The sequence below is a fragment of the Equus quagga genome, chromosome 1 (assembly GCF_021613505.1).
Source record: "Equus quagga isolate Etosha38 chromosome 1, UCLA_HA_Equagga_1.0, whole genome shotgun sequence".
NCBI classification, from domain to species: Eukaryota; Metazoa; Chordata; class Mammalia; order Perissodactyla; family Equidae; genus Equus; species Equus quagga.
The window spans coordinates 132028065-132054991 of NC_060267.1; the positions used below are offsets into that span (position 1 = coordinate 132028065).

Below are 26927 nucleotides of genomic sequence, written 5' to 3' on the forward strand. Positions count from 1 at the left end.
AAAGATGGAATTATGGATTCCAGAATTCTCCAATCACTGGAGTGCAAATTCCCAGGAGAGAAATGGTGGCTTGGGTTTTCCCAGTCAAACACATGGGTAGTGAAGGAATTCACGTTTCAAGGGTACCATCCTCCCAGGGAGACAAGAGACTCAAACCAAAGAGACAAGCAGAAACCAATTTGCGCAGAGTAAGAGCATTGAATTTGCTGGAGATATGGGAACTCTAAAGGTGGACACTCAGAACCCAGACCTGTGAGTCAGATGGTGAAGATCCTGCGCACAAGGCTGGGACTCTGACGCTCTGCAGCTCCGATGAGAAAGAAACATAGGGCAAGGAAACAAAAAGGGTTTTCCAAACCATTACTAGTAAAAGGACATATCAGCTCACTGAAAATTAACTGGGACACAGGTGATGACTAGAGTGAGCTGAGTAATAAATCTCTTCAAGTAACATGCAAAGGAGCAGTGTCAGCTTAGCTTTAGCTGGCAGAAGGCATGCTTCCTGGATGTGGGGACTCTGAAGTAGGAATGAGCATAAACTAGTTTGCCTTCCATGTTAATGAAAGTGGAAAAGATGAAGGGATAGAGAAGCACATGGACGACAAGGTTCAAGCCTTCTAGGAAAGAGGACAAAAAGGTGCAGTGAAGTCAAAGTAAAACAACTGATAAAGTGAAGAGAAAAGAAAACAATGGATTGCACCCTTCAAAGATTCATGAGACAATTTAGCAACTGTAAGTCTACGGGACATTCATCATGAGAAGGTCACCTGAAGAGTGACGATGATGAGAATAGTACTAAACAGAGCTACCACTCATAGAGTGCTGGCGGCTGTGTCCATACAACGATGTAGGCATTTTTATATCTTTCAATATATTAACATCTTTAATATCCACAACAGCTCTATGAGGTGGTAGGTACTATTACCATCATACTCATACTGGGAAAAAAAGAAAACCAAAATTGAGGTGCAGAGAGGATAAATGCTTGTCTGAGACCAACCGCCTGCCAACAGCAGTGGTAGGATTCGAACCCAAGCCCCTCACAACTGAGCTAACCTGCTTCATGGAATGAGCAGGTTGAGAAGGCAGCACGTAAACATTAGGTGCAGTACGATCAAAAGAACCTGACATGAATCCTGATGACAATGTTTAAAGAACAAAAAGCTATAAAACTCTACCAGGTCACTGACCTGACACGATGTTGAGCCACTGGCACCTGGGGAAAGAGTGTAGATGAGGAAGGAGCCTTTTATCAACCAGTAAAGCTATTTTGTCTGAAGTTGGGTTTAAAAAGACTTAGCACAGATGAAGAAGAAAACAGGTTAAATTTCTAAAACAGATATGACTTTTGCATTTTATAGGTAAGGAAGAAAATCAGAGATTGATGCTAGCTGAGACGTCCAAGGAGCAGAGGATGTGAAGACAGCAAAAGGAGCTGCGATGCTGGCCACACTTCCGGAAGGTACGAGAACCCAGCCAGGGGATTTCAAATGGTTCCCCTCAACACCCCTTTGGAAAGCTGGACAGAGTGATGGACGGAAACAATGCTGACTCAAGAATGAAACTTAAGAAAGAGCCCCGGACAAATCAGGGCGGGTGCGGGCAGAGAAACGTGGCTTTGGCACGGAGACACCATAGAGAAAGCAAGGCATAAGGATCCAGACAGGAACACCTGGGAAGTTACGATTTAATTAAGGACAGTCGGCCTGGATTCACACAAAGGCAGCCGTGTCTAACAAATCTGATTTATTGAGGAAGTAACAAGAAGACTGACGGGGTTAAGTCGAGGGCATAAGGAAAGCTTTTGATACAGTACCGAAGGCTGAATCTGTGTGGGAAAGCAGCATGTGTGCTGTTGCAGTGTGGCCAGTGAATGAGGAAAGGCTGGGACTGCAACCACCAGGAGGAAAGTAGACCTGCAAAGCTCTGGGCTGCTCTCTGAAAAGAGCTGTGCCCATGATGTCCTAACTGGTGAATTCTGGCCCTGACTTTGCAGCAGACGGAGCTGCCTGGCCAGACTCCCCTGAGATTGGCAGGTCCCATCAATTGAGGAGAAGTCTGGATTAATGTGCTCCAGAAGGGACCAGAGCCCAGCAGGGGATGGTTTTAGCAGACTGTGCAAAGCAGGCAGGGTGGCTGGCCTGTCTGCAACTCGTGCGACCAGCGGGAGAGTTATAAAACTGCAAACTCGGTAAAAGGGCCCATTGTCTCCACGTCTCTCTGGTGGCCAGGTGGGCCTCTTGGCCGGCTCCTGGGGCAGCCTCCCAGTACAGAAGTGGGTACAATGGAGCTCCTTCCTCACCAGGCTTGAAAACAAATCACTTACCACGTCATCTCGGTCTTCCCACTCCACCTCAGAGAGGTCAACGCTGCTATAGTTGGGTTTCCTTCGCTTTTTTCCTTCTTCGTACTAGCAGGGGGAAGAGAAACAGAAAGAAAAGATTTCCATGAGAACATCAGCCAGGGCAACTTTTCGCCTTTCAAGTCCTGTTTCGAGGAGGAGGGCTGTGGGTGGAGGGGTATCAGTGAGAAGCCCAGCAGGTGGCAGTCCCAGGGGTTTTAAAGGCAGGAAAGCAGAGGCCAGATGCCTATAAACATTTGCTCTGAGCTGGGGCAATACACAAGTCAACTTTTGCTTGATATGAATTTACCTAGCGGACTCCCTGCCTCTCAAGATGCCAGATGCAAAGCAAAGTTTTCCCCTCCTTGGATGGTATGTGTGTGAGATAGGGGAGGCCCTTCTCCACTCCAAAGCTTTTAAAACCCCCTTCATGACACAGGAAAGGGCGTCTTAGACATACGTTTACCAAAAATCTAGTCATATTGCAGACACACAGAACCTCTTACTTGCTGTCGCACTGGCCACAGCGGTACTGAGCTATGCACGGCCACTTTACCCAGAGTAGATGTGGGTATTGGGAATCACTGCCAGATTTAATGGCCATTAGGGCATTTCTCTGGGAAAGCTGATGAGTGCATTAATAAGTGGGGAAGTGGTTTTTGTTTCTTCCCCCTAAATCACTGGTGTTAGTCACCCTGCAAGCCTACCATTTTATCCACCAGACGTTCCTGCGTCTCAGGCCCCTTACTCTTGGTTGTAGGGGTGTTTATAATGTAGGAAAGTCTGCCCTCTACTGCAGGCTAAGGATAAGCAACCCCCTCACAAGTTCAGAAGATATGGCTAATGGTATATTGGAAAAAATATCTGTGTATGTAGAGTTGTTTTATTTTTTACTTTGGTCTCTAAATTGGTCATCTTTTGATTTAATTGGTAAGATTCTAAGTAAGATGCAGCGTCACTCTAAGTGTTTTAAGACCCCAAAACCACAGGTTACCATTTTGGACACTGCTTGGCTACTTTGGAGACAGGTGCTAGAGGAACACCAGGCATAAAGGAGAAAATCAGTGTTGATATACTGAACCAAGCAAGTCTGAACTGGACCCCAGTGGAATCCACGGGAGAGAGCCCAGCCAGCGGGTCCTGTGGGGCCAAACAGGGCCAGGTGGTTTTCCTCCCCGTCAGCTGCATTTCAGGAATCTTGAGGCATTTCTGGAGAGCGCCCACCCCCACCACCCAGGAAGGCCGCCTCTCCTCCAAGGGACAGTGGACTCTGACCACCCTGGTCAACCGTGTTTCCACTCCCTCCTCTCAGGTTTCCAATTAACAGACATTCACGGTCAGTTTTACGACATCAGATCCACTCCAGATGAAGAGGAAGGGAAGTGGTTCCCTCAGAAGCCGCTGTAAACGATAGCAGATTCGCAGTTGGATACTGTTATGGAAAGTTCCGTGTGTACAGGGAAGCTCTGGCCCTCACAAGAGCCAGGCTGGGGGTGCTGAGCCGGAGGAACAGGAACGAGGTCAGCAGGGTTGTCACCCTCAACTCTCACTGTGAGGAGGGCGTGATGGGGGAGAGGGCATACAATGCTAAGACTCAAGACTGTCCCCCTGAGGAGCTGGAGTCAGACGTTCTTGGACTTCGGTTCCCTACGCTAATGGCCCCCAAGTCCCATTTTAGTAAGAACCATCACTGAGAGCCACTAGGCCCCCAGAAGTTCAAGCAGCCCAGCTTCTGACCATTAAAGGCAGAACTTTCACAACTTCCTGGGTAGCCTAGGTCTAACGTGTTTTTTTGGGGAAAGTTCTTCCTTTGGTCACTTCAGAATGCTCCTTTATTCACATATTCAACATACATTTATTGAACATCTAGTAAGGACAAGGTACTAAGGATATGAATAAAGTCAATTAAACAGCACTTCATTCTTTCCCAAGGGCTTGCTTGCAGTTTATCACCGTCAATTCTGCCTCTCTTAGGTCAATTTATTGCCCATCCCGCATATGGGAAAATAGGTTCTAACAAGTTAAATAAGACCGTAGAGCCAGTATGGGGGAGGTCACCCCACCTACCACGAGCCCCAGACCAAACTTTCATGTAAGCCTCGTGTTATTTCAACCACTGCTAATGAAATTTAAAAAGACCCCCAAGGTCCAGAGCCCCAAATGTTGCTTCATCCTCAGAAAATGTGTCCACTTGTCCTTGTTAGAAGAGGAGAGCACAGTGGTCCTGCCACTTACTGGGCATGTGACTCTGAGCGAGGTACCCAGCTGCTCCAAGCTTCCTTTTTTTCATTTTCAAAATGGAAAAAACAACAGTACCTCCATAGCAGAAGTAGGTTGAGAGGATTAAATAGATAATATATATAAAATGGCAAACACATTCCCAGCCATGGAATAAACCTTTAATATGTAGCTAGCATGATTCCTGAGAGCCGTGACCTTCTTGGCAAAGACACAGGCTCACTGTATACAGTTGGCTACTATCCCATTTCCATGAAATGAAGGAGATCCATTCAATAATTTTGGCTGGTCACCATTCTGCAAACCATAGGTAGGCAGGAGATGTTTGTTAAAGATGATGGTGTCAGACAGTCATATTCATATGCCTCCTCCTGATGTGTATCTTACACACCAAAAGTTGTATACTAAATACCAAGGTGGGACTTACGACTCTTCTGGCAGAAAAATGTACGCTTATGCTAAAGAGCCCAAGTCCTTCTAGACAGTATCTGGCAAAAGTGGAATCTACAGCGAACCCTTGACTTCTAACCATTCCTAGATGCCTTTCTTCATTTTTTTTTTATAACCACTCAAGAAGTTCCATACATTGCACTAATAGTATTCAAAAAACTTGGAGAGATTAGAGAGAGAGGGGAAGAAAGACTTGCCAGCATACTGGTCCATACGCCACCATATTCCAGCAAGTCTCTGTAATTTAATTTCATTGAAAGAAACAGATGGGGCTGGGGATAGTCCCCATGGAAATCCATTTTAGGAATGCCTGCCCACAAGGTCTGCTTAACCAGGTATGTGAAATAGGTCTGAAACACTTTCCATTTGGGTCTTTATTAATGAGTGAGCTCCTTTAGGACATAAACAGTGATGTCGCAGAGTGATCGTTTTGAGTGAGAAAAGGAAAAGTCGGTGGGCTGTAATGTAGTAGAGCAGGTCGGGAGCCATGAGTAAATTCCAGCGTAATAACCCTAAATCCACCTTTATCATTTTTCCCATTAAGAAAGCATATTAGAAGCCTGAAGAATAGACCTCCATTGGAAGACACCAGTGCTGTGAACTGCCGCCATCCATCCCCCATATTTTGCAGAGTAATCACCTTGGTTTTCCTATAGGAACCCCTTGGATCCCACCTGGAGTAAATATAGTTCTAGTGAAGGCAAGACCATCCTGGTTCAGAGGTAGGCAAGTGATCTGAGGGTGTGAGGGAGAGCCACATCTCTCGAGGACACAGAGACTGGTTCAGGGCTGGGGACATAACTCATGCCAACCCAAATGAGACTCAATTTGTGATGTTTTCCTGGATCTATCCAGAAAAAGGAGCTCTCCATCTATTAGTATCACTAAGGTGGTAGGATGTGCACTTGAGCTCCTCACAGCCATGTCTGTCATTACTTGGAGAAAGCCCTCCTTTGAATGAAGCCAGTACAGAGAAAGCAAAGACACGAAGAGAGCCTTGAAAACATCATGTGCATGCCTGGATCAAGCTGTGCCTGAAAACCTTTATACCCTACCAACACATTCTCTCCCTATTACCCCCTTACCCTTTTTTCAGATATTTTTAAAAGCCGGCTTGGGTTTCAAGCATAAGTAGTCAGAGTTCCGACTTGGATAAATTGAGTGTCTTTATTTTTTTTTTTCTTTTTAAATGAACCACTTTTAAAATACATTTTAAGTGGAGTGTTCACAAACTTTGATACTTTAATGATTATTTAGGAACATGTGATTTGCAGAATACCTCACTGCTAATCAGGACAGACACTATATTTGAGAGTGGCTGCTCCCCTGTACCTGCTTTCCCCCTGAGAAGACATATGTGTGGCCACAGCATAAGACAGTGACGGAAAAAGAACCAAACTCTCGGATCTCTGACTCCCAGGCCAGATCTCCCCTCTGCCCGGTGGGATTTGGCCTGGGCTGAATCCCAGGTCCACCGGCCCCACTCCTTCTTTGCCTGCGTGAGGATCTCGTTCCTGGGGCTGAGGCATCGGATATGGCATTTGTTAGTGTATCTATAAACTGTAACTTCCTTTGAAAATGTGATTAACGAATTGCAAACGGTTTCCAAAGGTTTATAAACAGATACTTTCAGAGCCACGGGTAGGTTTGTAGTTTTTGGTGCCTGTTTTATGAAAAAAATATGTGGGGGAGAATTTAATAAGGAAAGATATTCTGTGCTATGAAATACTTTGAGGTGGAGTTTCAAATAAAGGCCAGATGTGGTGAACACACAAACCAGCCTGTGGCCTAGGAGGATGGGACAAGGAGGGCACCCATCTGAGGAGCCAGAATCTCCCCGGCGTGTTTAACCGTCTAGGTGTGAGTGCCCTTCTGCATTCCTGCAGACTGACTTCAGAAGCACAGTGCGATGAGCTAAGGTGATGGCCCCATTCGTGTTGGTTTGAAAAAAACAAAAAAAGCCTTTGCTTTTTCTGTGTTCATTTGGGAAGGGCCAGAGGAAATCAACTACACACATCCATGCAGCCTCAGTGAAACAAATATCGTGTATGCTAATAATTGATAAACTGTACGTGCTGCTCCATGCTGCCAACAGGAAGGAAGGAGACGGGGGAGGAGGACCAGAGTTGAAGAGGAAGAAACCTTGCCCAAAGCTAATGCCATCTGGAGAAGGGGTGTGGCCAAGTGCTGAGAGCCAGCCATTGTCTGTGCAGATGTTTCTCTGCCGAGGCAGCCACGGTCCTCAGCTGGTGAACACCTTTGCCACCTCCTCTGAGGCCCTGAGTCTCCTCTTGTCTCAGACGCTGCAGTTGCCGTTTCAGGAGAAGGAAAGAAGGCATATCTTCTCTCCTCCATGTGCAAGAGGGTAGGGCCTAATGGCCACCAGGCACTTCATTGCTTCACTCCTTCGTCCATTCCTTCCCTTATTTGTTCATTTGTTCACCCACATATCCAAAAATACTGTTGGACTCTGCATATTTATCAGGCCCTGAGCCGGGCCCAGGTGAGCCCTGGGAAAGCATGGAGAAGCTGTCTGAGGAAGATAATCTCACATCCTCAAGTTGCAGATCACGATTAACCACCAGTCAATCAGGCCAGTTAGGAGAGCAATGAAAAGCCAAGACCTGAGTCAGACTCGGGTGCTAACCGGGCCTCCACCTACAGGCTGTGTGCTCCTGGGCTAGTGTGCATTTCTCAGAGCCCATGTTCTTCAGCTGTAGGATGCAGGTAACAGCATTCAGCTCACAGGGCGGTGGTGAGAAGCAGACGGGTACAAATACGGTTGAGCACAGAGGGTGTCCTGACAAACAGGTCTTGAGAACATGCCCACTTGGCTGGCACTAATAAGCGCTGATGTCATTGCTGACTTACGAGATATGGCAGCCCCCGCCTCACTAAGCTCATCCCTAGAGAGCACATTCATAGGATAAAATGGTTCTTATACCATGATTATTTATTAAGATTTGTATTCCTCTAAAGAGGCAGTTCAACCTGGCATGGTGGCCCATTCTTCTCAAGCTCAAAGGGAAGGGTCTCAAGCAAGGATATCGTCCCAAGGCCAGGTGGCCGAAGGGCCTGTGACAGAGTGTTGGTCTCTTCCCCCAGAATTTGCAAATCAGAGTCTCTGACTGTCACAGCACGTCCAGCGTCAGAGAAGGTGGCCCTTGGGAAAGGGAATCCCAGTGGTCTGCACTAGCCACTGCTCTCCGGGCTACAATCTAAATGATTTAAACAGTTGCTGTTTTCTAAGTTTCTTCCCCCTCCCTGATTATCCATGTAACAACTGCTCATTGTAGAAAATTTGGAGAATAATGAAAAGTGTGAGAAATGAAAAAAACATTGCCCTCACCACCATAATACAGGGATCACCACCCGACATTCTGCTCTTTCCAGAAGGGTAAGTACTTTGAAGCAGTTACTGTTTTCAGTTTTCTAAATTCATTGTTTCTCCAACAAGGAATTTATAAAATGTAGCAACCAATCTGTTCTTCTTTTCCAAGTGACTGCCTTTAGCCAAAAAAAAAAAAAAAAAAAAAAAGCAACGATTTTTCTGCAGGCCAGCTCCCCTCTCACCTCCTGTCATTCCTCGTGAAGAGGGAATGTTGCTTGTGCCAAGCACTGTGCTAAACACTGTGCATATCTCCTTTAACTTTCACAACTCCAAAGGAGGGATAATCGCTTCCCAGATGGGAAAATGCTGAGCACAGAGATGTAGGTCACTTGCTGACATGGCTAATAGGCAGTGGAATCCAGATTCAAACCCAGCTCTGCTGGGTTTCTGAGCCTCTGATCTTCACCACCCTCTGCACTGCCTCCCTTGAGGCGGTCTCCTCACTAACTCAGGTCCTCAACTCAGACAGCAGCTGCCGATGGAACCGCACCTAGCAGGCATATTAATGGTCGCAGAACCACACCGGAAGTCAACTCACCAGCCATTAACAGCCAACTCATTCAGACTGCCCTAAAACTGGCCTTGATGGCCAGGGATGCGAGAATCTCAGTTTTAGATTAAGAACAATGACAGTACACTGAGCAAGAGCCGTGAGCTGAGTATCATGCCGCATGCCCAATATATATTACTGTATTTATGCAATGCCCACTAACCAATATCTGACTCGGGGCCTCAGAGAAGCCTTATAGTACCTGATGCTATCATTATAGCTGGGCTTTCCATCAAAATTTTGCTGGCCCCTTCAGTTGAGTGACCCCACAACAGCCCAGACTTTTCTAGATAAAATACATGACTGGATGACATAGACATTATGCCAAGAGAGAAATTCCGATGAGCCTCTATTCGGAGATGAAATCCTCATGTTCATGGGAAGATGAGAAGCCCAGATGCCCTGGAGGGAAACAGGACAGTGAGGGTGTGTCCAAAAGCAGCCTGAAGGTGGGAGAGAGGCAACAGGGCATGTCAAGACAACAAGCCTTTTCCTTTTTCTAAAAGGTACCGTGCTCTTATTAATTAATGTTTTTAAGTCTCTCAAAGATGAAAAGTTCTATGTGCTCTCTTGGTGTGATTACAAAATCCTTTTGATCACTGTAAAACTAAATAGCTTTGGTATTTTTTAAAAAAACAACAATTAACAAGCTGCTTTGAAAACCCAAATGACCTTTATCTTCATCAGTGTCCTCTGAGTCTCCATGAGTCACACACGTTGTGTGGGGAGGAGGTGGCCTGGCCCCACCAGGGATTTTGTAGGTCAAATTCGGCTTCCTACATGTGGCTGGATTTGAATTCCCGTTCTCAAAAAGCTAGTCTGTCTTGTAATAGCAAACTCGTCATAAAAATGAAAATTTTGCTGAATGGTAGGAGGAAGTTTTTGTGCCAGCAAAGGGATAGGAACAAGGGACTGTAATAGCAGGGAGGAGAGTGGTATCCCCAGGCCAGCTGACTCAGGTGATGCTGAGAGAAGACTCTCTCTTAGCAGAGAAGAAAGAAGAAAGTACACAGATGCTACATACAGAACACAGATGCATGCGGGCACCTGAGAGGCAGCTGCTCTGATAGATTAGAACACTTGGAGACAAAAATCCTCTCTGAAGTTTCCTGGGCAAAAGTCAGATGCAAAACAGCCTCTAGAATGAATTTCAAAGTTTCAAATAGTTGCCAAGAGTTCTTGAGCACAGACATGTGCCATTTTGCAAAGTCCATTTCATGTAAAGACTTCAGATACCACTGAGTTGTTAGCAGAAAATGTCTAGGGTAAACAGAGGACATCTATAATTTGAGGGTGGTACATCTGTGACATCAGACAAGCAACAGTTTTTGAATTTACAGAAACTTACTTGGCATCATTCCTTTGAAAAATTAACTATGTGCAACCGGTCAGACGGTTCTGCACATGGGGTACAATTACGTACCACAAATTGATACCAGTTTTGAAACTGCAGAGATAATGAACTTCCTTCTTCACTCAAGTGAAGTCAGAAATTAGTATCAATCAACACTGTAACAAAACATGTTAGCCTTCAAATGATGCTGCAGCTAATCGTTCACTGGGGGTGAGTTCTCTGTGGTGCTGATTTTTCTCCTGCAGTCGGTAACATTCCCAATGCCTCTCCCCAGCTCAGTCACTGGGGAAAGGACTCTAGTCTCACTGTCTCAGCTTGGAGGGATGGTGGTCAGAACAGAGAGACCTCTCAACTTCAAGGTTTTTGTGCTAAATGACAGTAAGGACAGGAAGCTGGCAATGAATTTGCAAGTGAAATAAACAGAGGGATGCAGAGGGAAAGGAATCGCTCCTTCCAAGCCAGCTGCCATTACCCTCGACTCTGGTATATGCTTGTAATAGTATCACCCTGTGTCACTGCTGAGCCTTCGTCAGGTGTGCAGGTATGAGCATGTGTGTGTGTGCAATTTTATTTAGGGGGCTGCTTGGCATGATAGCCTTATTTTGTTTCACTTTTTCTGCTAAAATTTTTTTTTTAGATTTTATTTTTTTCCTTTTTCTCCCCAAAGCCCCCTGGTACATAGTTGTATATTCTTAGTTGTGGGTCCTTCTAGTTGTGGCATGTGGGATGCCGCCTCAGCATGGCCTGATGAGTGGTGCCATGTCCGTGCCCAGGATTTGAACCGACGAAACACTGGGCCACCTGCAACGGAGCGCGCGAACTTAACCACTCGGCCACGGGGCCAGCCCCTCTGCTAAAATTTTTAACGATAATTGTGGAGGAGGAGAAGACGTGAAGGATCCATCTTTGTGGCCACATCTTCCACGAAAGCTTCCCTGATCCTTCCAGCTTGAGTCCCTCTCCCTTCGGGGTGGCCCTTTTCTGCCTCTCCCTGAGGACACAGGGCTTTGCAGCATAAACATGCATGTGGTCATCTGCTCAACCCCTCTTCTCTCTGCCCTAGCCATCTCTTGACCACCAAACTGAACAGGTTCTCATTCATCATTGGTCCATCCAGACCTCTGAACTGGTGACCTGGCAAAGGCAATATGTTTATTTTTTATTTTTTTTGCTTGTGATTCTCAATTATATTGATATATCTTTTTTAAAAAATGTTTCTGGATGCATGCCGGTCTGCACAAGCCCAAGAGACTTCTGATGTCACTTATGACTCACAGGAAAACCAAAGTTCCCCTGCAAGGCTGACTGAGTCCTCTGGGTCTTATATTGGTCTGTGATCATGAAGATGTGGGCAGAGGCTGGAACAGTCTAGTATAATCAGGGAAAGAGTCCAGTGGGAAGGCAATCAGGACTCATCAAACCACCACATGTATTGCTTCTACCTTCCAAGTGTCTCTTGAAATGAATCACCTCTCTCCATCCCTCTTGCCACCGACTTAGTGTCAGCCACCATGATACCTCTCCCCTTGATGAGCGAGAGCGTCTCCCAAGCATCTCCCCTGGACTCTACCCCACCAACCCATCCTCCAGGGTCCAGCCAGGGAGATTCTTCTGCAACCTAAATCAGGTCATGTCACTGCTCGGCCTGGAATCCTTGTGGCTTCTCATGCCCTGGAGTATAACAATGTTTCAGAATGCCACGAGTCCCCATCACTGTGCCTTTGCTGGCTCTTCCGGCCTCTCTCTCACCACTTCCTGCCTCTTGCCATATTCCCCAGCTAGTCTGAGCTGGCTGCTAAAAATGTCATGATTAGGGGCCATCCTGGTGGCGCAGTGGTTAAGTGTGCACATTCCGCTTCGGTGGCCCAGGGTTCGCCGGTTTGGATTCCGGGTGCGGATATGGCACTGCTTGTCAAGCCATGTTGTGGTAGGCATCCCACATATAAAGCAGAGGAAGATGGGCACGGATGTTAGCTCACGGCCAGTCTTCCTCAGCAAAAAGAGGAGGATTGGTGGCAGATGTTAGCTCAGGGCTAATCTTCCTCAAAAAAAAAAAAAAAGTCATGATCATTTTTGCCTTCAGGCCTCTGCACATGCCACTCCATCTGCACCCTTCACCTCAACCCAGAGTCAAGTGGCCTCTCAGGACTTGGAGGAGACATCAGCTCCTCTGGGGAGTCTGTGCTGGCCTGTCCTGCATCAGCTCAGGTCCTTCCTGTATTCTCCTCTGCCTCCTGTGGCAGCTCCATCTCCACACCCATCACACTGTACAGGAAACTAGTTTCTTACTTGCCCATCTCCCCCACCAGGGCCCAAGCATCTTTGGGAAAGAGGCTATTTCTTTCCCAAATAGAACCTGCAGTGCCTAGGAGAGTACTTGGCAAAGAGTAGGTTCTCCGTGAATATGTGACGGACGAGTGAACAGAGTGGATGGACAAATTCAGACATGTAGTCACTCCATAAACATGAGCAGAACACTTACTACACACCTGGCCCATTCTAGGCATTTTGTGAACATGAACTCATTTAATCCTCACACCAATCCCATGCAGTAGGCACTATTTTTGTCCTCATTTTTCAGTGGAGGAAACTGAGGCCGGGGAGGTTGAGGAACTTGTCGAAGGTCACACAGCCGATAGTAACAGAGCTGAGGGTGACCCCAGACGTCTGGCCTCAGAACCTGCTCTGCTCCGTGGAGAAACGTGTGCTGGTGAGCCTCCCCTGAGTGCACCTGAGGTTGCTGCCAGGTGCCTGCCTGGGACGTGTCCTGGGAGGGCACAGGAAGGGGATGATGGCAAGGTGCCTGTGGTTGTCATCAACCAGCTCCCTATAATTCCACACTGAGCAGAGCTGAGCTTCAAATGATCAACTCTGAAAGGAACCTTTCCATTGAATATATATGAATGTACTATTTATATTAGTATTTGAGCCTGGATGAAATAAGCTTCATTCAAGGGGCATCCAACCCGCATTCCTTTCAACCTGCTGCAGTGCTGGGAGTCAAGAAGTGCCTGTACCTGTCCCAGTTACTCCCAGACCCTCTTCCTGGAGTGTAGCTACAAACGTAGGAAATCCAGGCAGTCCTTTTTCAAGAAGTGGGCATGTGGGATAATTAGTATATTTTAACTGATTCTAATACCCAGGATACATTTCTGAAATCCCTCTATTTCTTCACTGGGGAGAGGGAACAATATTCTGTAATGCCTGTCAGCTTCAAAATGTTCCAGATAAACCCTCCATCTGATTTTTTCTCCTCTTTCATCTGTTCATTCTTCTCATCCCCAAGAAATTAAGCTTAGCTCACTGGGCAATCCTTTGTGCTTGGGCACAATTCTGCCAAGCAGAGCCCCTGGCTCAGTTTAAATCTGCCTTGAGTATTCCTTAGCAGAGAGGTCCTTGGGCTCTTGATTTAATGTGGAGTGTGTGTGTGTCTTCCTCCCAGATGACGTTCTAGATTTGTCTCCCACAGAGTCTGGCCACAGCTCTGCTTGGGGTGAATTGTGGGCCTCTATCTGTTGGACTTTGGTTTTGTAGTCATTGGGTCCAAAAAGAAGCCATTGTGGCAATGATAATTGTCCCCTTGACTTGCTCCTCAGGAGGTCTCCTCCCTTCCAGAGAGAGACAGGCACAGACGGCATCAAATTTCAGACTTGAACCCAGAGCTCCGGGGTTGGGGCTGGCAGGCCAGCCTGTCATTTGGAATTTCTGGCCCCGGCCAGCTGGTGCATAAAAATGCTCAATCCTGCAAAATCCAAAGAAATACCAGCTATTAGGTGGCATTGTATCATGTCATCTATTGAGGCGGCCGGGTCACTGGAGCAAGGACAGGAGTGGACCCCATCCCAGGGAGAAAGGGGCAAGTGAGGTTGAGAATTTCTAGCAAAAGTCCTGCCTGGCTTAGCCAAACTGCTCTCTTGCCTCTATTCCAAAGGTACTAATGTTTCCCTTTGCCCTGCAAACACCCTCAGAGAATGTGGAAATGGCACCTGGGAGGTTCTTTCACAAACATTCTGTGCTTGTCATAGAATTATGAAAGTTGAAAGAAGAGCTTATGGTTCAGGCACCTCCACCATGAAGTGCAATGGTCAGTTCAGGGGTGTGGTGGGGATTAAAGCATTGTGCCAAAAAGCCTACAGTCTCAACCTTTTTATTTGCATTCTTTGGTCTTATCATTTAGGATTATGTAAAAATGACAGCTGCTTATAATTATTTGGAGGTTGGAGCTGCAATAATTAAAAACATCTGCCTTTATCTTACCGCTACCAGACTTAACCCCGTGAGGCTGGGTCTACTGAACTTCAAAGAGGGAAGTAAGAAATAAAAGAAAACTCCACACATTACTAACAAATTTCTAGTGATTCATTTAAATGTATAACCAGTTATTCCAACAGCCTTAAAACCTTTAATTATCTTTTAAATATATATAATTTGGGACTGCTAATTAGATAGCAATTTAATGCTCTCATGGGGATTCGGATGCACTGTCTTTCTAAAATATAAACTCCCGAGGAATAATCATTGGCATTCAAATGATTGAATTCTTCAGTTATTCAAATGAGGGTGGGCATTGACACTGTTGGAATCGTTTGAATATTCTGCTGTCAACCCCAGCTGTAGGTTTTACGGGGGGCTCCTCAGAAGACGGAGGGGAAGGCTAGGTCTTCTCCCAGTCCACCTCTCTGGGGAGAAACAAGCCAGGCTCCTCGGAGAAGCCTCACATCATTCCAGCAGCCCAGTCAAGTCTCCTCTTAGATGCAGATGGCTCTGTTTTCTGTTTTAAGGAGGAACAAACTTTCTGGAATTTACAATTATGAAAGCTTTAATGCTAGCTTCCCAGGCATCCTCCATGCTGGTCTGTCTGCTCTTGTCTGGGCAGTTAACATTTTAATTAATAACTCTTCCCCCCAACAGGCTGCTGCAGATGGAGGAGGTGAGGGTTTCACTCTGCCTTGAGCTTCCACTTCCTGTGTATTCCTACCCCCGCTGAGATGGTCCTTTAAATTATATAAAGATGTGCATCACATGGAGAAAAGCAATTGATCAATTAGATGACATTGGGCAATGATGGAAGCCAGCTCTCCCATCTCAGCCGCACAATATGGCTCGGGTTTGCATTCCTGAGCCAGGGCTAGTAGCTAGCAGCTGAGGCTCATTTCCCCCACGAGGGGAAGGAGGTGCAGACAAATCTATAGGAATTTTTAAGAGATCATTATTCAACACATTGCATGTAATTACATTTTGATGAGCTTTTTATTGCTAATTCATCATCCAAGATGGGGCACTCTAGATACAAAATTAATCTAGTAAAACAAAGGTCAGAGTGTGTCCAGTGAAAAGAAAAGCTTTGTCCTCATCAAATCCTTTTGCTAAACAATAAAGCAGCAGAGAATCCTATCTCTAAACCAAATTTCCTTAAAGTGCCTTTTCAACCATTAACAGAAAAAAGCCAATGATCCTCAGCAATTCTAAATGTTTAAGTGTGGATTTCCCAAGCAGGCTGGTGGGAGGGGAATACATGTGGGGGGGCCTGAAATAGAATGGGAAATGTGCCTGATGCCATCATGTCAAAGCAAAGGTCTGTGTGGGTGAACACAGACCGTATTTGAAGCTCTGGTCTAGAGCAAATCAATTTTTGCAGAGAAATATCAGTCCTCTAGTGTCTTGGCTTGAGTTCTCTCTGAAGCAGACCCTAAGACAGGGATTCAAGGGCAAGATTTTTACTGGGGATGGGTTCCCAGGAAATGCCTGGAGGGACATGGCAAAGTGATTCAGAGATAGAGACAGGCTGACATCAAGCATGTGAGCACTGTGAGCAAATGGAACTGAATTCTGCTGGGGGACTCTGGGAGCCAGTATAAGCAGGTATCTCCAGGTAGCCCACCTGTGACGGGGGGAGTGCTCCCCTGTCTTTGGTGGAGGGATCCTACTCCCTGGCACATCTGGCCGGCTGCATGCCTGAGAGGAGCGGACTCCAGAAGTCAGAGAAAGTGTCCACCCAGGTGCTGGCAGCTGCAAGCCAGGCCAGCACACAGGGAAATGGTGAGGGCTGAGGGGACATGGGCAGGGCCCTTCACTAAGCATGCTCCCCAAAAGGATTTATCAACAAAACCTCAAGTCACTGGCCCTTGTCCTTTCTAAGTCTGTCCTAAATCTACCGGCAGATTCCAGACATGACATACTGAACATCCCATGCCACAGGGTCTTTGCACACACTGTTCCCTCAGCCTGAACCAGTCTCCACACTCTTGGTACAGTGACTTCTTTTTCTTCCCTCAGGGTTTCAGGGCTCAGCTTAAAATGTCATCCCGAAGAAGGGTCCTTCCTGATCATCCAACTAAGGGAGGTGCCTCCCCCGCCTTTGTGTTTTCTCGGAGCCTTGTTTCCTTTGGAAAGTTAATCCAAAATGTTTAATATTTTTTTATGTATTCATTTACTTACGAGCTTTTAAAAGAACATATCTTCTCCATGAGATTGCAAACACCAAATGCAGGGAGAATTATGCCTGTCTTGTTTTATCATTAGATCCCCAGCATCTGAGAGAGTGCTTGCCACATGAGAGGCATCCCACAAATCTGTGCCAGAGGAAGGAAGGCAGTGGGAGGGAGGGAGAGAGAGGAGCCGGTGGGGGGGGGGGGGGGCCAGGGGGGTGTCCAGTAGCACAAGAATGAGCAAGTTACTCATCCAGGTGTCTGAAGGGCCCTTTGCTGCTCCCAGCTGTGCTGGACTGGATCACAAACTGTGACCTCAAGCTTAAAGGCTGCAAACCGGCTCCCTGCAGCCTTCTCTGGCCACCCTTTTCCACAGCCAGACACCAAGTCCTTTTATAAACTCTACTTCTGGTCAGTATTTCCACGCTGGTGCTTAATAGTATAGTGCGTCATGGATTGATCAATTTCCTTTATGTGGGTCTTCTCTCCCAATTATTTATTATTCCACTTCCTCTGCTGGGTACCTTATCAGGCCCTGGATATATGAGGGCGAACAAAACACAGTCCGATCAGCGTCTTCAGATTGCTTGCAGTGCAGTGACGGGGCAGACATGCCAAGATATTTCTATAATGTGGAGTGGAGCCCAAACTCAAAGGCAAGAAGGCTGGTGGGCTGGTGAGAGACCTCTTTGGGTTTAGGGGGTGGGTGGGGCTGAGAGGACAGGGGTGTAGAGTGTGAGCTCTCTTGGAGCTGGGGTCAGAGCCACACCCAGCAGCGGTTCCCAGACTGGAGGAGCTCATGGCTGTATCAGCCGTGCTGCTTGGGTTGTGAGCAAGAGACACCAATTCTCAACCACTTAAGCGAAAGGAGCATTTACTGGAAGGCAATATGGAATCTCTGCTCCCACCACAGTGAGAGATGAATTCTTACGAACGAAAAACAAGTACCAGAACTGATGGAGGCCCTTTTGCTCTTGACTTTTCTTTTCCTTCCTTCTGTTCCTCCTTCCTACCTTTTCCTTTTCTTTTCATTCTTCCTCTTTCCTTCCATTCTTCCTTCTTTCCTTTCTCTTTCCTCTCTTTCTTTCTTGGCAGAGCAAGAACTTAAGAAACTCAAACCTTCCGTCTGCTCGTACCTTTGCATCATTCTGGGCCCCAGCAGGAAGCACATGGCACAGTCACGCTGGCTAATTAAGGAAGGTTTAATAAAGAGGCTATTGTAACAGTATGGGTAGGGGTAGGAAACTACAAGAAAGGGGGCAGTACCCTGAAGCTAGAAGCAGTGGGGACCTGTTCTTCCCCACTGCATGGAGGGACCGAGGAAGGAGCAGCCACAGGAGCCCATGGAGAGAAAGCCCCAGAGAGCCAGGCCACTGGGGCTTCAGATTGGGTGCAGCTGGTCTCAGAGGACACAGAGCCAAACATACACAGTCTGACCCCAATCTCCTCTCTCCACTTCTAGTGGGTGTCCCCCACCAGCCAAACCCCACCCACAACAAACGGAAAAGGAGTCACTGCTGAGTTCCACACAGGTCGGCGCACAAGGGCGGAGAGCAGAGGGGAGCGAGAAAACTGTCTGGAGCAGCTAGAGGAGGGTCTCTAGTCCAACTTCCATTTTGTAAAAGAACCTTCTAATACAGCCTCAAAATTAAGGGGAGTTCTTTCAATTGAATAGGTTTAATTTTATCAAAAATGACATTGTCCATAGTTGTCTTTTTTTCCCTGAAGATTGACCCCAATTTACTTTCTGAGCGACACAGTCCTTGATCTAGGCATCAGTTAGCCTCTCTGAATAAGCACTGACATGCGGGATGCTTTGAGGATGTGAGGAGGCGAAGCATGCAGGGGTGCTCGGCACAGAGCCTGGTTCCCAACATCCTGAGTCACAGTTGCGTCGTCCCTGTGAGTCCCCTGTCTGCTAAACCCTGTCTGTGCCCTAAGTGTCTAAGCACACACACAGCCACAGAACTTGGGGACCAAGAAGCTGTTGAGTTCTTGAAGTTTGCAGAACAGAGCATAGCTCCCACCCGACAGAAATCCAGGCACCCCACTAACTTGCTTAATCCCCAAGCTCAGGAGGTGTAAACTCTCCCCACTCCGGGCTGCAGTGCTTCCACTCAAGTGTGCAGACCAGGGCGGTTCAAACAGTGCCCTCAACAATTTCATCAAGAGGAAAGCACGCAAGGCTCTGTTTTCTCTTTTGCCAAATGATGTTTTTCAAAAAGAACAGGCTCCCTACGTGGGGGTCACGCAGCCTTGTTTATTTTTTCTCAGAGAACACATTCCTCTGAGCAGATACATTTACTAAGCATCCGTTAATTCTTTCTCTTAAATGAAATGGGATGGATTCAGACCAGGCCTAAATCGGAGTCGCCTGGGCTGTGGTTCTGAGAACGTGCGCTGGCAGGGTCGCCCGCTGCATGGGGATCAGGCACACAGCAGTGCCCGGGCGCCACCTACTGGGAAGTCTCGTTCAGTTCATCAGCAGCCTGAGTGGAGGGCAAGGAGGCTGAGAAGGGATTCCAGCATGTGGGAGCCACAGAAAGGTTTGTAAATGATGCTAGTCCCCCACACTATACACCCTGACAGGCTGGGGACAGCAGAATGCATGGTTCTGGGACAAGAGAGAGAAGCCGTGCCTGGTTCCGCCTGAGGACAGCAGTCCTGGACAGAGTGTGGGGCCCCCATTGCATGGGAAGAAATGTCTCCCAGAGTGGACTGTGGATGCAGTTGATGTGCATGCCACCTCCTCTGGGAACCACTCCTGCATCTCAGGGCATCCGTCTTCCAAAAAAGCAGACACTTCCCCTGTGAGCCCATAGCTCTTGTTGACCCCTCTTGCTGCCGGGAAACTCTTGCACCGGGCAGTGAACTTCCTGGGGGCAGAGACATCCTTCTACCTGCCTCTGTGTCTCCACTAGCTAACACAGTGTTGACTCAAGGAACATCTGATGAATGCTTTCAGGCAAGCCGGAGAGCAGAGGCAGGGACGGAGAGAAAGGAGGGCTTGACCACTCACACAGGCTTCAATTTCTGTGCCTGATATAGCAAGGACTCAACAAATGTTTGATGAGTGAACGTGTGGCACCTGCACTTCTCATTTATTGTAGGAAATTGGTATCCAGACAGTCATAAGCATCCTTCAAACATCATCCAAATCATTCAACAAATATTTACTGACTGTCCCCTCTGTGCAGCAGCAAAGTCCCAGGAATTCACAAAAGACAGCAGGAGAGAGGGTGAACACATAGACATTTCCCAAGAGTGATGCGATCTAAGGAAACCAAAGCAGGGAACGTGATGAGGAATGATGGAGGAGGAGTTTATCTCCTTTGGTCAGGGAACAGGGACGCCTCTCCACAGGCATGACATCTGAGATGAGACGTGGAGGATGAGAACAATCAGTCATGAGTGTATCTGGGACAAGATTCCAGGTAGAGGGAGGAACAGGCACAAAGATTGGGAACAGGAAGGAGTCTGGGTTTTCTGAGGAATGCGCAAAAGGGCTGGAGTGTGGCTGGAGCAGACGTGATCACTGTGGCAGCTGCACGAGCTCAGGCAGGTCGAGGAGGTGGAGCCAGATCCAGCCAGGTGCTGGGGTTGGGTTTTACTCTAAATGCCAAGGGAAGCTACATCATCTGATTGACATCTGTGAAAGTCCCCTCTGGTGCTGAGTGAATAGTGCTGGGGTCAGGGCGGCAAAAACAGGTGCCCAGAGAGGAGCTGCAATGGACTGAAGTCATCCAGGAGAGACAGGACAGAGGCCCTCACCAGGCAGTAGTGACAGAGAGAGGTGGGTGAGCTTGGGGTGCCTTTGGAACCAGATCCAATAGGACATGAGGGTAGATGGCATGGGGAGGGGTCCAGAAAAAGGCACTAGTGGAGGCCACACTCACACCTGTTGAACTGAAAAGAACCCTTGGCATTTGTATTGAGTAGGTATAGATGGGAAGAAGAAATGAATGAAAATTAATTGAGGTGTTCCCGGTCCAAGAATTATATGAAAAAATAAAACTGTTAGATGTGGGATGGAAGCAAGCTCTCGCGTAACTGACGACCTGCATAATGATACAAAGATCACATTTAAACTGCATATCAAATTGTTTTGGAATTATACAGAATCCCCTCACATGGTCCATTGCTTGAGCTAACTCAGTGGGACTTCCACAAGCATTCTATAAAGATTTTTTATTTTTTCCTTTTTCTCCCCAAAGCCCCCCGGTACATAGTTGTGTATTCTTCGTTGTGGGTTCCTCTAGTTGTGGCATGTGGGACGCTGCCTCAGCGTGGTCTGATGAGCAGTGCCATGTCCGCGCCCAGGATTCGAACCGACGAAACACTGGGCCTCCTGCAGCGGAGCGCGTGAACTTAACCACTCGGCCACGGGGCCAGCCCCTTCCACAAGCATTCTAATAGTGCCCCTAACTTTTAAGCTCCTCCTTAAACTGGTGTTTGACATGCACTGTCTACGTAGCATTTAACATATATTTACATGTGTCTGTAGGAATGCCCACTTAATTCCATATGAGAGGACTATGGTCTAAGAATATTTACATTTATTAGCATGTTCACATGTCAATCCATGTATGCGATGACCTTCTGCAAGGGCCCATGTGTAACCCATGTGCAATAGCAAAAGGAGATGGAAAAATGAACCGCCTGGGCATCCATAAGAACAAAGAAGTAGATTCAGTGTTTAGAATGGGGCAGGGACAGTCAAGGAGTGACACAAGGGAGAGGCTGGTGACATCAGACAGAACTCAGGCTGTGCAGAGAGAGCTGGTGGCTGCAACAGCAACAAGAATGAATTCCAGAGGGAGTGAGAAGATTCTGTGATGTGTTAGGAAGACGATGCAGTGATGTGCAGAATTTGGGCTCATTAAAGACTTAATGAGTTTGACAGAAGAAAAGAAATTGATGGCATGTCTGAATATTCTGATTTAGATAATCTGACAGCTCAGGCTCACCCGGTGAGGCCTGTGCCACACAGTTTGGTTCAGGAAGTCTACATGGCTTAGGAATGAACCTACATCGCTGAAATAGCCAGAGCCGTACAGCCAAACCAGGAAGCCATCTGCTCTGACCATCAGCTCGATGGCCCTGAATTCTGGACAACTCCCCACTTCCATTCCCGGAGGTGGGAGAGGCCACAGCTTGGGAGGGGGGGGTCAAGGCCACAATGGAGGAGGCTAAGCAGCGACCAATGGTTTGCACAGACTCCCAGGCTGGAACAGTGATGGGCGGTGGTGGTGGTGGAGAAGGAGTTTATTCTTATCCACTTGAAGGAAAGAGGAGGTCTTACCACCCATTTCATCTAGAAGGGTCCAAAATGTCTGGTCAGACTCTACACGTATCCTGTCCCATTAGCCACAAGCCACTTATGGCTCTAGAGCACCTGAAATGTGGCTAGTCTTATTGAGATGTGCTATGCATGTAAAATACACACCATATTTCAAAGATTAGCATGAAGAGAATGTAAAAAGTCACATTCATAATTTTTATACTGATGGCATGTTGAAACAATGTGGTTTTGGACATATCAGGTTAAATGAAATATCCCCTTAAACTTAATTTCACCTGTTTCTTTTTCACTTTTTTAGATGTGGCTACTAGAAAATTGTAAATTACACAGGCAGCTCGTGTCTGTGGCTTGCATTATACTCTTACTGCACAGTGCTAGTTTAGACAGATTCTAACTACAATCGTCCAGTGATGACCCTATTATTCATCCACGTGGCTGCAGGGAGCAGGCCTCTCAGTCACTCCCACCCTCCCACCACCCTGCTTCTCATTTCCTGAAGAACCAACCACCATAGCAGAGTGAATTTAGCACATCTAACCTGATCTGGGTTGGGGTTCCCAGCTGTTGCACTTTCTAGTCACCTCCCACCTTATCGCTTGGTGCCTCAGCTTCCTGTGTGTAACCTGGGGATGTTCACTTTTCCTATAGAGAACCGCAGATCCTCAGCCTGGCACTCACAGCTGTCTACAATCCTATGCCAGCTACCTTCAAGACCCATTTCCGCTCAGGCCTGCCCTCACACACGCCCTTCCCTTGAGGCTCTGGGCCTTGCTACCACACCTACATCCTAGACTTGCTGTTAAATTAATGATTAAAAGCTTTAACACATGCAAAACACTTTGAACAGTGCCTGTCACACAAAAAGGAATCAGTGAATGTTCAAAAACATCCTAAGACCACCACCCCCACCACCAATAAACACATATGCATCGTCCCTAGCAGTGTGTATAGTTACTTATGTGCCCTAAATATAAAACCTTATCCATCCTATGAGATTTAGAGTTCTTTGAGGCAGGGCACATCTCTGTAACCACTCCAAGTAGCTTGCTCAGGCCTAGAACATAGTGGATGTCCAGCCAGTGTTGAAGGAATGAACGAAGATTTCTCTCCATCATTCCCACCTCCCATCTCATCGACCACCATACCCAGTGGCCCATGTGACTGCCAAATTTTCATCCAGAGTAGAAACCCTCCAGCATCCTTCCTCATCTCCTGGGCTTGCAGACACAGAGCAAACAGCTTTTGGCAGATGTCAACATAGGCTTCGTGGAAACAAGTCCTAGATTTTGCCTGCCCCAGGCTCCTCTGTGGAGCCCTGCCCGTGCTGTGGCTGCTGGAAGGGAGCCTTCTTTGTGTTCTCCCAGTGGTTTGACCAGGTCCACATTCCAGGCCTCCTTGGGGGAGGAAGTCAACTTAGATGTCCCTTTCTTCTAAGAAGGAGGGGCAGATGGATCACCAAAATCTCAACAAAAATTGGATTATGCTAACGGTGCCCCCTTCCCACTCTTATCTCCCTCAATGCCCTGTTGGGCAAAAGAAAAAGAGATTTATTCAGGGTTCCATATTTTAAAAAAAAATCTATAAAGCTCTCAAAGACATAGGAAGAATAAAGTGCAAGAAAATTCAACCTTGACAGTAACTATAAGCAACTATACTTTGAAATATTTTTAACCTGAAGGTTAAAGAATGATAGAGACCAAGAAAACATTTCCAGATGTTTTATAACTACTCAAAAAGCATTCCTCAAGGTCTAACTTGAATCCCTCTTGCTGTGCTCCTGTTCCATTCTCCACTCAGAGAATAGGTTCTGGCCCCCACTCATGAGGTGGTCCCCAACCACCCTGAAGATAGCTGCATCAGCCCCCAGCCTAACATGGGACTCATACACCCGGCACAAGGTAATTGTTTGTTGAATGAACGTCAGTTAGTCCACCGAAGTCATAAGCTGGTGGCAAGGATAGGGTAGTTGAGAAACACTCGGAGAAGGACTAAGGAGAGCCCAGTTATCAACAGAAAAGTATTACGTTAGCAGTTTTGCCAATTAAACCAAAGCGAGTCTGCTGAGTAAGGCTCCCACATCTGAGCTGTTCTTGGAGACGCTTCATGATTCACACCCAAACCATACAAGATTAAAGAAAATATTGGATAAAATCAAGCCAAAGATTAAGTTTGGGGGAAAGATTTTATTGGATAAATTAGAAAAATATTGGTATTGTGCTTCAGAGAAACCCACTTCTTTCCTCGGGCTGCAGGGGCAGAAACAACCTCAGTGCAGAGGGAAAGAGAACATGAATTATTTTAAGTGAGCTTGCTCCATCCTCCCACGGTGGCCACAACCCCACACTCACACACACCGTGCTCATCTGGCAGCCTGGCCAGAATGGAGGGGAACATCCCTTTGTAATAAGAATTCGATTATACAGCTGGGCTGGGGAGAAGGTGAGTCAGGTCTGAATGAGGAGTCCCTGCCCGATTTGCTAGCCAGGGAAGCTGCTGGTAGCTCGCTGTTCCTAGCTGTGTGTGAGGGTGGTTCTGACCAGGGAGGATCGGTCTCCAGTGCAGACACCAGGTTTCCAGGAGAAGCTCACAAGCTACATTCTCCAGAAGGACCCAAAGGAAGTGAAAATGAAAACAGTGGCTTTGGAGGATCCCTTCATTCATTCATTTCCTGAGTCCCTACTATGTGCCGAGTGGACTGGTGGTGAAGGAGAAGGAGGGAAAAAGCTTTCTGCTTCTGTTGTTCAGGTCAACAAAACAGAGATGAACAAATCACTTGTACATGCCAGAGCCAGGAGTAGTCCATCCATGTAGATCGACTCTTCAATTACTATGGCTTCTAGTATTCTTCTCATTGCTGCTTTAAAAACGAATGACGACAAACTTTGGTTTCCTCGCATGGTAGGGCTCACGTAGAATCTCACAGTACAGTTGTTGTCTCCCTGTCTTCTAGACCAGAGTTGGCCAAGAAAACTGACAATGTGTGTGTGTGTGTTTCCCATGTGAGAGAGAGACAGACACAGAGAAGGGAGGGACAGATAGACAGGCTTAGCTGAGGTTGCACAGCTTAAGTTGATGGCAGACTGAAATTACGATTGCATGCAGACTGCAGGATTCCAAGGACTCTGTATCCATTCACTCATGTCTGTGTGCGTGTGTGTGTGTGTGTGTACATGTTCCCTCGTGATGTTCATGATAAAAACGTGAACCAATTGAATAATCAAAAAGTGTTCTTTAGATCACCGTACACGTCCACCACCTCCACATACTTCCAACCTTTACAGCAGCGGAGCACAGATCGATAGGGCTGACAAAACACAAACAGGGTACCGGTATAACCACGACTATCCCCATGATGTCCAGGCTTGCTTTGTCACACAAGGTTCTTTGTTTGCATTATCCCATTTACTCTGACCACCACGCTATGACATATACACTATGGTTATGGCAATATTATAATAGAAAATGATTCTCAGAGAGGCTGTGTGACTTGCCCAAAGTCATATAGCTGGGATATGGCAGGACTAGGAGTCAAGTGTAACCCGCGTGTTGCTGAAGTTTAGTTCCTTCCACTTTACTACCGTCTTTTCCCCAGGAGGAAAATGAAAAACGCAAGGCAGAGTCAACATCCACTTTTTGATCACATTCAGATGGGTTAGTTCATGTAATCCTCATTGGTTGGCATCACTCCAAACCTCTTCTAAATATCTCATGGCCTCAGGGTCAGAGACAGACAAATGGGATACATGCCCATTGACCTAGCCATTCCTTATGTTCTTATCATGGATCGATTGCAAAATGGTTCATCTGGTTTGGGTTCTCACAAGTGAGATATGGCACATTTGCTTGGGCCATCCCATTTATGGGAACTTGACCCTGGCTACCACTTTTGGTGAAATCATTCAGTGCAGTGTTTCAACAGTGAGAAGAGAGACAACTTGTGTTTGTGAGTATTTGCACTGTCAGGAGATGATCAGTGCTGACTGCTTGGCCTGCTTCTCTAAGAACCCTTCGGCTGCCCTCTCAGTCGCTACAGCTCTGGAAAGTGCATCTGATGGACTATTTGCAAACAGGTCATTTGCCACATGACTAGACAATACAAAAGACCAGAAGAAGGTTGTAAGTTGACCATGCAGATGAGAGCTACTCATACCCACTGCTGCAAAGAGAGGGAGGGTACCTTAGTGACTTCCGACATCTGGTTCCATTTCATCCTTCTTTAAAAGCTGATAAATAGAAAGCTAATTCATTCACTGGCAGAAGATCCAGGTTTGATTGTTTCATTTACTCTGTTCCACTCCAACTTGGAATAAATAAGCACTGGGAACTCACCCTCGGCCACACCAAACACGTAACTCCCACCACCCCCAACCGGGCAGATTGAAGATGGGTAATGCGCTAAGCTTTTTAGACTTAAATGTTTTTAGATATAAATATCCTTAAAAAGTTAGTAGACTTTTCAATCAGATTTTTCAGTAATTCTGAGTTACATTTGCAATTAGCTAATCAGTTAACTCAATATTTTTCTGATAAAAAGGTTTTCGAAATCAAACATTACCGTAAGTACCATCTTAAAGCCTGCATGTGGGATCCACATGATGCAGCCATGACTCCCTTAATACCAAGGTGATTACAGCAAGTAGGATGGTGATGAAGCTCAAACCGGAACTTTTCCTAAACAATGATTCAAGCAAGAAGCAAAGTGGTCCCCACAATGCTTCACCAATAAACTTTCTATAGCAGGCAGCACCACCATTTTTTAAATTTTGATGAAAGGGAAAAAGACACGGGGGGTGGGTGGATGCGTACATGTGAAAATGTGTCTATGTGTCTAGATTGCCATAGGAAATGACCTACACTTTCTTAACTTTCAAAA

At 46.7% G+C, this 26927-nt stretch overlaps 1 protein-coding gene across 3 annotated transcripts in view; it reads right to left on the reverse strand.

Moving 5' to 3' along the window:
• CACNA2D3 (calcium voltage-gated channel auxiliary subunit alpha2delta 3) overlaps positions 1 to 26927 on the reverse strand; it is an 827558-nt gene that overhangs the window by 169850 nt on the left and 630781 nt on the right. For all 3 annotated transcript variants that reach the window (XM_046679102.1, XM_046679095.1, XM_046679111.1), the window contains one exon: positions 2327 to 2410. In XM_046679102.1, the coding sequence (XP_046535058.1) occupies positions 2327 to 2410 (84 nt within the window). The remainder of the gene's footprint in view (positions 1 to 2326; positions 2411 to 26927) is intronic.